The sequence below is a fragment of the Penaeus japonicus genome, unplaced genomic scaffold (assembly GCF_977035675.1).
Source record: "Penaeus japonicus unplaced genomic scaffold, GWHDUDI00000001_assembly GWHDUDI00000026, whole genome shotgun sequence".
Lineage (NCBI taxonomy): Eukaryota > Metazoa > Arthropoda > Malacostraca > Decapoda > Penaeidae > Penaeus > Penaeus japonicus.
The window spans coordinates 12,956,527-12,967,334 of NW_028234428.1; the positions used below are offsets into that span (position 1 = coordinate 12,956,527).

At 42.3% G+C, this 10,808-nt stretch overlaps 1 protein-coding gene across 8 annotated transcripts in view; it reads right to left on the minus strand.

The window, feature by feature from the left end:
- Nucleotides 1-4,159: 4,159 nt before the first annotated feature.
- Nucleotides 4,160-10,808, minus strand: part of SppL (signal peptide peptidase-like protein) — a 79,098-nt gene continuing 72,449 nt past the window's right edge. For 4 of the 8 annotated variants that reach the window (XM_043024672.2, XM_043024670.2, XM_043024671.2 and 1 more), the window contains 3 exons: nucleotides 10,718-10,808; nucleotides 10,259-10,403; nucleotides 4,160-6,697 (listed from right to left, as the gene is read on the minus strand). The exon at nucleotides 10,718-10,808 is cut by the window's right edge and continues 22 nt beyond it. In XM_043024672.2, the coding sequence (XP_042880606.2) occupies nucleotides 6,617-6,697; nucleotides 10,259-10,403; nucleotides 10,718-10,808 (317 nt within the window). In that variant the 3' untranslated portion in view covers nucleotides 4,160-6,616. Of the gene's footprint in view, nucleotides 6,698-10,123; nucleotides 10,404-10,717 lie in introns of those variants that run through there. The other 4 variants (XM_086551988.1, XM_086551990.1, XM_086551989.1 and 1 more) reach the window with 1 other exon arrangement.

The window sequence follows — 10,808 nt, forward strand, 5'->3', positions numbered from 1 at the left end:
CAAAAAATACTAATCCCACACTCACACACACCACCACACATACACAATCACACACAACTCACACACACACACACACACACACCACACACACACACACCATAAATACCCTACATACACTCACACAAAACACCAAAATCACACACACTCTCACACACACACCCTCCCACACACACACCTCCACACACAACACACACCACACACACACAAACACAAACACACACACACACACAACACACACACACCAAACAACCCCCTAACACAAACCTGCACACCACACCACCCCACAACACGTTCTCCACTACGACTCGTCGCCTCCCAAACAACATAAAACTCAAAATAAATACAAAACAAAACCCTCAAAATTAAAAATAACACACACAATACCACAGAATACATACACAAAAAGTACACCTCACCCGACACAAAAGCCACCACCAACACTAAACCACTCACGACACACACACACACACACACACACACACACACCCCACCCAAAACCTCCAACAACTGTATAAAAAAACACACAACTCCCCAAACTCAAACCATACACAGCAACAAACCCACACTACACAAACACACACAACTACACACACACCTCACCGAACACACAACCCCTTGGATATGTGTGTTAGTGGTTTATTGTGTTTGTTTTTTTAATGTTTGGATTAGTGTTGTAAGATTATTTAAATCAAAACCCCCAAACAACAGCCACATCAACCCCAAACCCCAAAAAGACCCCTCAACCACCACTCACAATCACAAAAAAACTCAACAAAACACACTCACACACACCCCCACACTAACACACCAACACACACCCCACCCAACAAAACACACACAACACACACCACAAACCAAACGCATCCAACACCCCAACACACACACACCACACCATTTCTCCCTCTCGCCTTTTCTGCTCGCTCTCTCTCTCTCTCTCCTCTCTCTCGCTCCCCCTCGCCTCTCTCCTCTCTCTCGCGCTTCCCTCTCCTGCGTGCTCCTCTCTCTCTCTCTCTCTCTCCTCCTCTCTCTTTCTCCCCTCTCCCCTTCCCCTCTCTTCTCTCCCTCTCTGCTCTCTCTTCTCTCCCCTCCTCTTCTCCCTCTCTCTCCCACTCCACTCACACACTCCCCAACGTCACACCTCATATCCCAACAACCCCCCCAATCCCAAAAAACCAACCCCCCCACCTATCCCAACCCCTTTATAACCCTTTAAATCACCAAACACATCCTGACCCCCCCTTTCTACCAAATTTCACTCAACCCATATTATGAGTTTAATGATTAAAAACTACCAAAAACCCTCCCAACCCCATCTTACCCCACCCCCCCTCACTCATCCCCCCAACACCACCCCACGCCCACATCCTCATCTCACCCTTTTTCTCTCTCTCGGCCTCTCCTCTCCATTGGGGGACTTTTTCCCCCTCACCACTCCCCTTTTCCCTCTCCTCCACCACTCCACCCCCTTTTCCCCCCTCTCTCATTTTCACTTTATATTCTCTCTTTCTCTCTTCCTGATGGGAATTATCACAATAATTACTATTATTACTGCAATATGGGTTCAGATTAAAATCACAAACATAGCTAGCACCCCTCTCTCCTGACACCAACGGGAAAGAAATCCTCCAGCTCTTAAGACCAGTATATGTGCCAGTATATCTCGTTTGTGGTGTGGCACTTGCATTCTAAACCGCGGGGCACCTTCCTCTTCTCCATCTTCATCTCTTCCTAAATTATGAAAAAAAAAAAAAAAATGTGTAAAGTTGTTATCCTTCTGACATAATAAGCTAATGTAATCTATACTACAATATTAGTTGGTTACAATTTTATTATGGCCTGTCAGATGATATACACAAGCCTCACAATCTATTGAGAAACACAAAAAGGACTTGCATCACGAGTAAATGAAAGAGAACAAGAGAGGCATAGATGCGCCACGTGCCGCTTCCTCCCTCAGAGATAAAACTAGTCTGGCGTGCAGCATTGATGCCCATCTTGCAGTCAGAACAAGCGATCCAGTGGATTTACAATTACACATCTTTTTCCCTCAAGGCGTTGCAAGATTATTCATAGCATTTCTCAGCCTCAATAGTGTTCAAATCTGATTTTAGGTGATTTTTATCCATTTAAAAAAATCTTAATTATTTGCAAACAGTTCTATGCAGCCAGTGATTGACCTGGTAAGGAAACCTATTACAGCAATTATAATGATTATTGCAATTCATAGAAGCAAACCCCACTTTGAGAGATCTTTGATGTACATAAAGCTCTCATAAGTACCTCATTGCAGAGAGGAATATATATTTGTCTTCCCAGTCCCCAGAACGGCCAATATTGTCCCTTATGCAGCACCCTAAATGGGTTTTATCTCAGAGCGATGCAGCATCATGTAAACTTTCACCCTCTCTTTGTCACTAGTTGCAAAACTAGAGCCATTTTTGTGTTCTACTTCATGTGTGTCATATCAATGTCGCAGTTGACAAAAGTTGTAGCATAGGGCCCATATCAGCTCATCATTTTCTTTATGTTCAGTGTGACAGAAGTATTGTGGTTTTATGAGAGTACAAAAAGCAATATAACTTATTTTGTATTCCTGTGATATCATAAAGAAATACAAAATAAATAATAATCCAAAATGAACATAACATAAAGAGATGGGGAAGAGGAAGGAAACCTGTGAATGCCACAGACTCAAGAGGCAACAACCCTTACAAGCACATTAGCACAGAGCTACTCTAACAAACGTAGACATCTATACATCAACCCACCTCCAACTTCTACATATCTATAACTTAGGCACCAGTAGCACACAAGTGAATTAGCATAACATCACTACTTAGCACACAAGACCTAAGCACAAACTAACAATAAAACAACAACACACGCGACACAATACCACACCACCTAAAAATTTAACAACCACATAACTATACACACTTAACTCGCACACCAAAAGCACGACACGCACAACGCACACGTTAAATAAGCAACCCAAATCGCACAGAAAGCATAGCACCTAAAACATAACACACTATTCACAATAAAAAACACCACACTGGAACCAAATCCTTACAAACACAATATACCAAAAATCATTGCACCAAAATAGCACAACTACAAGCACCCACATGATAGCACAAATCAAATTACATCACAACATACAACAACAAACCACGATCAATAAATCCAAAACGACATCCGCCTAACCACTACACCACTAACTACACATGACCCAGTCACCATGCATAGAGCTACAGAATATAGCACAACCCCCTTCATATCGAATAGCACTATTCAAGCAGAATGAGCACACAACACTAAAAAATTATACCCAATGCACGAAGACACGTTCAGTGAAATATGCACAAACAATACACATCAACAAACTAGCACTTACAATAAAGCACACTTAAACACACCCCATCACTAGCACACCTACACACGATCAAACCATAACTAATCACTAAACACTAACAAAACTAAACATAAACACCACCCACTCATACTTATTTAAAACACTAAAACACCACCAAATCACACACTTCAAGCACCTCAAATACGTACACCTAGCACAGGGGTACATTGTATACACTGCTCATGGTTTGTCACCTTCCTCTTCTCATTATGCCTGTACATCCTTCATCGCATGTACGTTAGAGCAGAGATCGGCATCTTGCTGTATGTTATCACTCTCTGAAGACCGTGCTTGCAAGAGACCATGGATGAGTGCCATTTAGGGCCTTCTTTCCTACTGCTGCTAGAAGAAAGTGGTGCCATCTATATTTCTTATTCTAAATTAAACCCATTTTGCTGAATATTACTTCAATAATAACAGTTATGATTGCAATTGTCATCATCACTCACTAGTTATCACTCATATAAAAATAAAGTAACTTAGTGCTCCATTCTCCCCCATCAACTGAGTCATCAGGCCAATTAAACTTGTGCATCATATATTTCATGACACCCGTCTAATAATGGGTTAATAATAACATCACAAATGCATAATATCTTTGCATTTATTAATTTCATTATCATTTATCCATAAATTCCAATTTCTTAAATTAGAATAAGGTCCTTGGTAATAAAAATTTTCTCTTAGACTGTAAACATGCTCGTACTTTTAAAAGTCTCACTCACTGGATAGTAAAAGATGCACTGAAGTAATGTTTTATTCCACGTAAAAGACTAAAAGAGATTTTTTTTTTTCTTTTTTTTTCATTCCACATAAAAGACTAAAAAGGGATGATTTATTCTTTATTTTAATGGGTATGAGTCAGTAAGACGTGTATTACATAATGACAATGTTACAAAATCTCATTAATGTTATAATACCTTGACACGTGAGATTCATTATAAAACTGATTGTGACTTCTCGATGGACTAGCATTGTATGGATGTGTTCACACTTGTAAACTATTGCAAACTCCCCTACAAAGGTGCACATACATTCTACGTGGATATGAGCACATTTACAAGTGTGTCTGCATGAGTACAAGTATATGTACATGTATATGTATGTGTGAGTGTGTGTGTGTGTGTGTGTGTGTAAACATGTACATTTATACACATGAGTGAATGTGTGTGTGTATATGCACATGCACACGCACATGCACACACAGAATTCTGACTGGCAGTTTGGTTTGTCACAGCACATGCTGATTGTTCAAGCATGCCAACTAATGAAGTTGAAAAACTCAAATTGGGAAAATTAAACCTTCAGAAAACTTTTAATTCTGAGCACATCCTTTCACTACAAACTGAATTTCCCCACAATATCACAACAAGCATACAATATTCTTCATAGATACATATATCTTTATTCAGTCATTCAAAGTATTTCTTTTTTAAATTGTATCTATATCAATTATATAATTTGGCTAACTAGCTATGGACAAATCACCTACCATGTACACAATCTAACGAGAAATAATATTGTTCTGGTTATGACACGTTCATTTATCATGTCACTCCATTTCCAAGATGAGTATGTGGTCTTCCACCTAACTTAAATAAAAATCAATATACATTGTTCCTAATGGCATCTGTCTTTCTCATATCCTTTTTCGTGTGTCAAATTCTTTGCAATCTTCCTCACACTAAGTAATTTGGTATAATAAAGCAAATGATGTTGAGAATGTGAATTCCTTTCATCTAACCTGTACCAATACGTTACAGCAATTTTATCTGAAACACAAAGTATTCTCTTTCCCCTTCAATAACCGCCTTGTCAGTCCTAAGGTTAAAATCTGCGCTTGGATAACATCAGGAGGCAATGTACGTAAATACATTTCATCGGCTCTGATGCCATTCAAAATCAAAACATATGATATAAAAATACCATGCTGCCATTCTGCTTTCATGTGTGAATAATCAGACTTTCTCTCTCTCTCCTGTCTAATTCAAAAGTCTTGTAGAACTTTTCTTTATAGTCTCTCCATAATTTGAGTGGTGAGTTTTTTTGTTTTTTTTTCACTACGTAGTCAGTTTCCAAAACAAGCATTATGTACCAACACTGTGGCACAACCGTAATAACCTCACATACCAATACTTTGCCTGAGTATCTGTGGAAAACAATAAAACTCTCAGCTGCCCGACTGCAGATGAGCTATTATACAATTGGATAATCTCCGTCATTATTTTTTACTTATATTTTTATTTTTATTTTTTTTTTGCTTTTCTGTACAGCTGTGTATTTACAGTACCCTGGATACCTACACACTACATGGGAAGGGGAGATGGGAGGAGGAAGGGGGGTGTGTGTGAGGAGGTGGAGAAGGGTAGGGGTGGTTACAAGATCTCATACACGCGCACTACTGAACGCATACACAAAAACCGACAGACACACCGCAGAACCTTAGGACCATGTGATTGTGCGTTTCCACAGGATGCAAGCAACTAAGATCTACGAGAAGCAGAAGGAAGTGCTTGGTAAAGGTATCCTAACTGCACCTGACCAGTCGAGCCACATGTCACTATCACAATTGTCTGTGAATGAAATCATTGTTCACATCTACAAAATATCCTCATAGCTTTTCCTCTTCTTTCTCGTCAGCAAAATGGTGGGCTTTGTTCTAACTGAACAGTACCATTAAGAAAACTTAACTGAATATTGTACATACAGAAACACAATTCTACTGTGTTTAAAGGCATGGAAGTTTAATGTTATTTCCATCATATATTTTTTTTTTAACATTTTCTAGTCTTCCTTTTTTTCCATTTCCTTTTGAATCCACACTATTCTACAATCTTTTTTATCCTTATTATACGATTTTATGACATCTATTATACTGGAAAGACAATCACTGCTTGTTTGTTTTCATATTTTTTTCTAAATCTTCCGTGGAAGTTCAGCGTTGTTGTCCAACATAACATCAAGCACTCTGTCTTTTCAATTGACATCAGGTTATGATCTTTTTTCCTCTTTTTCTTTTCTTCCTTTTTCTGACCTCATAAAAAAAAAAAAATCAATTGCACAGCCCAGAATTTCTCAGAAGCTCTGATCAGATGGCTACGACATCCCGCTGTCACTTACGTGCTACGAGTGCACGAGAAAACGACCAACCAACCACAATAACGATCACACTTATGACAACACGTTAAGCTTCATCCTGAGTCACACGTCCATGTTCTTGCTCTGTGTCTGGACGATGAATGGCTCACTCCACATTCTCATTCCACTCGCAAGTTTCACCCCCTGGGGAGAGGAGGAGGGGGGAGGAGGGAGGAAGGAATGGGGGGAAGGGGAGAGGCGGGGGAAGGGAAGGGAAAGGAAAAGGGGGAAAAAGGGGGAAATTAAGGGGCGGAGGGGGGAAACGTGGAAGGGGGAGGGAAGGAAGGAGGGGAGGGGAAGGGGGGTGGGGAGGAGGAAGGAAGGATGGGAAGGAAAAGGAGGGAAGAGGAGGGGAGGAGTGGAAGGGGAAGGGGATGAGGAGAAAGGATAAATAAGAGATTTAGCATACCAAAGTTCCTGATGTTCGTATGAGCCCTTAACCCCATTCTCACTGCATTTTATAACAAAATACAAGCTAATTATTCCTTCCGTTGTCTAACTAACGCATTACACCAAATGCTAATTACTATCACTTGGCTAATGTGACATGTATAGACACATACATCAAACCATGAGTCTAGAAAATAATGGAAAACTTAATATGTTAAGATGCCAAGCCCAGGCCTGTCTCAGAGGGGTTACAAGAAAAAATACAGCAACTGTCACACTCAGGTGTATACTGGATAAAACACATCAAATATCTCCAAAAGGAAATAAAAAAGAGGGGAGGCAAGTCCAAAAATGTCTAGTTAAGACTAATTTCAGCTGAAATGGTTGAGTATTAATGTTGCCTGAAAAATGCATTTTTCCTCTCCTATGTGCACATGAAGTTCTGAACTATGCAATCATTTTGAGGTTAATTATAGTGCAGCAATAAACACAAGTATTTTGAGATTTGTGATGCAAGGGAATCAAAGGCAGGCTGCTTGCCTGGATTGGCGATTACTTTCGGAACAGAACTGCCAGAGTGAAGTTCCAAGGTCACCTTTCCAGGCATTTGCCTCTAGAGTTACAATATGGCACCTTGCACCCCGCTGTCCCAGCTTGACCCTCAAGGAGGGGTCCTTAGTAATCCCCTTCCCTGTTCAAACATCCTCATGGTTACAACATTCTCGCAATTCCACTCCCATCGGGTGCACGATTCACTTCATATGCAGAGTGATTCTAGCAATTATCTCCACTGGGAGAAGAATGTTAATCCAGTCCAAAATGTGGCCACAGATTTGTCTGGAACCTAATAATGTAGAATGCATAGCAGTCAGAGATCGGAGCTTAAAATCTTCCCAGCCCAAATTCACCAAAGCATTGTGGCTCAGAAGACATGCATGTCTGTGATCACAGACTGGGTTGCAGTCCAAAGCTAAGAGCTTGGAGTGTGTACAACGTCTACCAATACTTGGGGTGAATTGCTCGATAAGAAACCACCACCTTCGCTCCGAGATCAACATCTCTCATACCGGACCAAGGCAAGGCTCTTCATGTCATGGAGGCCTCTGTCTGGGCGGATGGTGTGGGTTTAGAACATTGAATTTGAGAGATAAGCTGTGGGGGGGGCGCTTAGGCTGGAGCACCAAACACCGCGGTACATACATCTTGTACCGTGCATACGCTGGCCGGGTATCCCATGTGGACTGACTACTACCTCCGTGTTCCGTCAGCCCTGATCACTAGATAAATACTTGGGTACTTTCCCCAGTGAAAAGACTCGACATAAGATGCAAGCACGAAGCCGCCTAGGGATATTCAGGGTGCCTCCTGTCGTGGGCTAAGGTTACTACCATCCTCCTGTAGGCCAAACTCTTTCCCTGGACACGACCCGATTGATCGATGGACGTCCCAGTTTCCTTGCAAGATGTCCTATCAGTCCCCACTGGAACTCCGCAGCCTAAGAAAGACAGAGAGTGCAAGCGCGCTTGCCAAAACCAAGAACTCTTTGCCGTAACAACACCTGGCTGTCCTCAAACAACCCAGTGCTAGTAAAGCTTTGAGCTCAAAGATACACTGAACTGATCCAGGGCATTGACCATCTCGCAAAGACACAGCCGTGACCGAATTGTTCTGACACAGACTGTCAGGCCCCGCGCGGTGGGCACGGAGTCCTTGATAGAGTTCCATCATGAGTTTCTACGCAAGAAGAAAAAAAAACGCAAGTACAACTCACTCACCTCACCGCTCTCTATTGAAGGCTGATGACGGAGAGGAAACATTACAGCAATCATTGCCGCTGAAAACAGGTAACCCCTACGTTCACGGATGGTTCTGTAAAGACCCACCGAACGGAGATGCCCACTGGCAGGCGCCTGGTTTTGCAGGCACGGGGGCTAGAGCAAGCTATGCTGGGTATCAGACCAAATTGCCCTCATCCTACTGCTGTGAGAGCCAGCAAAGGCATTCGCTATTATGGGAGCCCTAGCCCAAGCAGCCCATACGGACGCGGGGCATGTTTATTAAATTCAACACAGAACCACTAGGATGGGCCTGGTGTCGCCATTGACCGCCTGCAACCAAAGATCACGGCGCCCCTTGATAACGTTTACGCCTTGTAACTCTCGATTCTTCTCACACATTGCTCATAGAATCTCTGGATCAGGGAAGGACGCATCATCATCAATAACTGGATCCAAGCCATGTTGGTATTGAAGGGAATGACGTAAGCTGACAGGTTAGCGGAGGAAGGCAGGAAGAAACCCTTGGTGATCTCTTGTGGTGCAATCCTAGCCTGGGAACATGCTATAGTGTTCGTAAAACGATGAGTTGCAAGGTCATGTTCTTTGCCGCTGCAGCACACAGAGGGAAGCGAGAACGCTCCCCTTCGTCCAAGCAGGTACACACTCAAAACGCCAAGGCTATGAGTTTCGGCTGATACTCCTCCCAGAAATATCAAGGTGTGTGGCCGCAGTCAGTTCTGCACAGACTGAGAATTAAGGCTACCCTTGAGCGTGGCAAAATCAAACACATCCCCACTAATTGGGCAAGATGAGCGAGCGCTCTTAGTAAATAATAAGCATTGAGGCGCGCCGGACCCAAATTAGAGCACTACCGATGAGGAAATTGCGAGCACACTCGCTCCTCAGCAGGGCCCAGAGACGAGACACCCTCGGAGCTGGATTAATAGGCAGAAGACGGACTATGGCCTTTCCATTGATTAGCCTCGCCCTGGCAAACTGGAGCGCGCCTAACAGGCATAATCCGAACCGCTCACGGTAAAAGTTTCAGGGTACAGTTAGGATGATCAGATGAATCAGCACTTATAGCCAATAGAGTCACCGGGCTACCCCATCCACACAACCCTGGCGAGTAGCGACGTCATTCGTCAAAATCCTCAGAACTGACTGACTGAATTGAATCAGCGATGATGATCAGATAAGATTAGATAAGATGAGTCAGCACTCATAGCTGGCAGAGGCCGGGCCGCCTTGAGCATATAGCCCGGGCGAAGCGACGTCTTCGCATATCTGTCTGAACTGAACTGAACTGATGCTTAACCAATTACATAACCTTTACACTTGATAAACCTTTAAAGGTACCTTACTTTTTTCATGTCAACAATTAAGATTACAAAATTAGAAAAATTACATGTCCCGTTTACATCATTTTGCTAACAACCACGCAAATGATACCAAAATAGAAAAAAAAAAAAAAAGAGAGAGAGAGAGAACACAGAGACAAGAACAAAACCCAAGGAGGTATATCGAGACGCCATACCTTGAGGTAAGCCATGGTGAGAAGGGGTAATAGCGTGAAGGGCACGAGGTAGAGCAGGGCTGGTTGAGCGGCCTTGAACACCTCCGATGACACAGTTGCCGTCAGCAGGCCCAGGAAGTAGCCGATGAGGGAACAGTGGAAGTAGCTGTAGGGAAATAGGAAGAAATATTAATAGAAACGGGTGGGGAGAGGAGGAATACTGACTTGGTGGGAGTGATGGTAACAACCTAGAAAATGGGTTTGATGTTTTATCAATAATGCTGTTGGTGACATGGTTCTGCTTGTTACTTTTGAAAACGAAATGAGAAAAAAAAACTAACTTTTCTCATTCAAGGTTATCAAAATCTACTGATCATTAAACCAATGTCCATTTTTCTCAATCTATCTACCACAATATACCAGCAATTATTATTTTTTTTATCTCTGATGCCACATCATAAAATTCTCTCCTGAACATACCTTATTTTATTCAGATTTGAAGGTGGAGGTACTCCTGCTTCAGCTGATAAGAGCTGAGCCTTCTTGTAGGCATCATATCGAAGCACAAAAC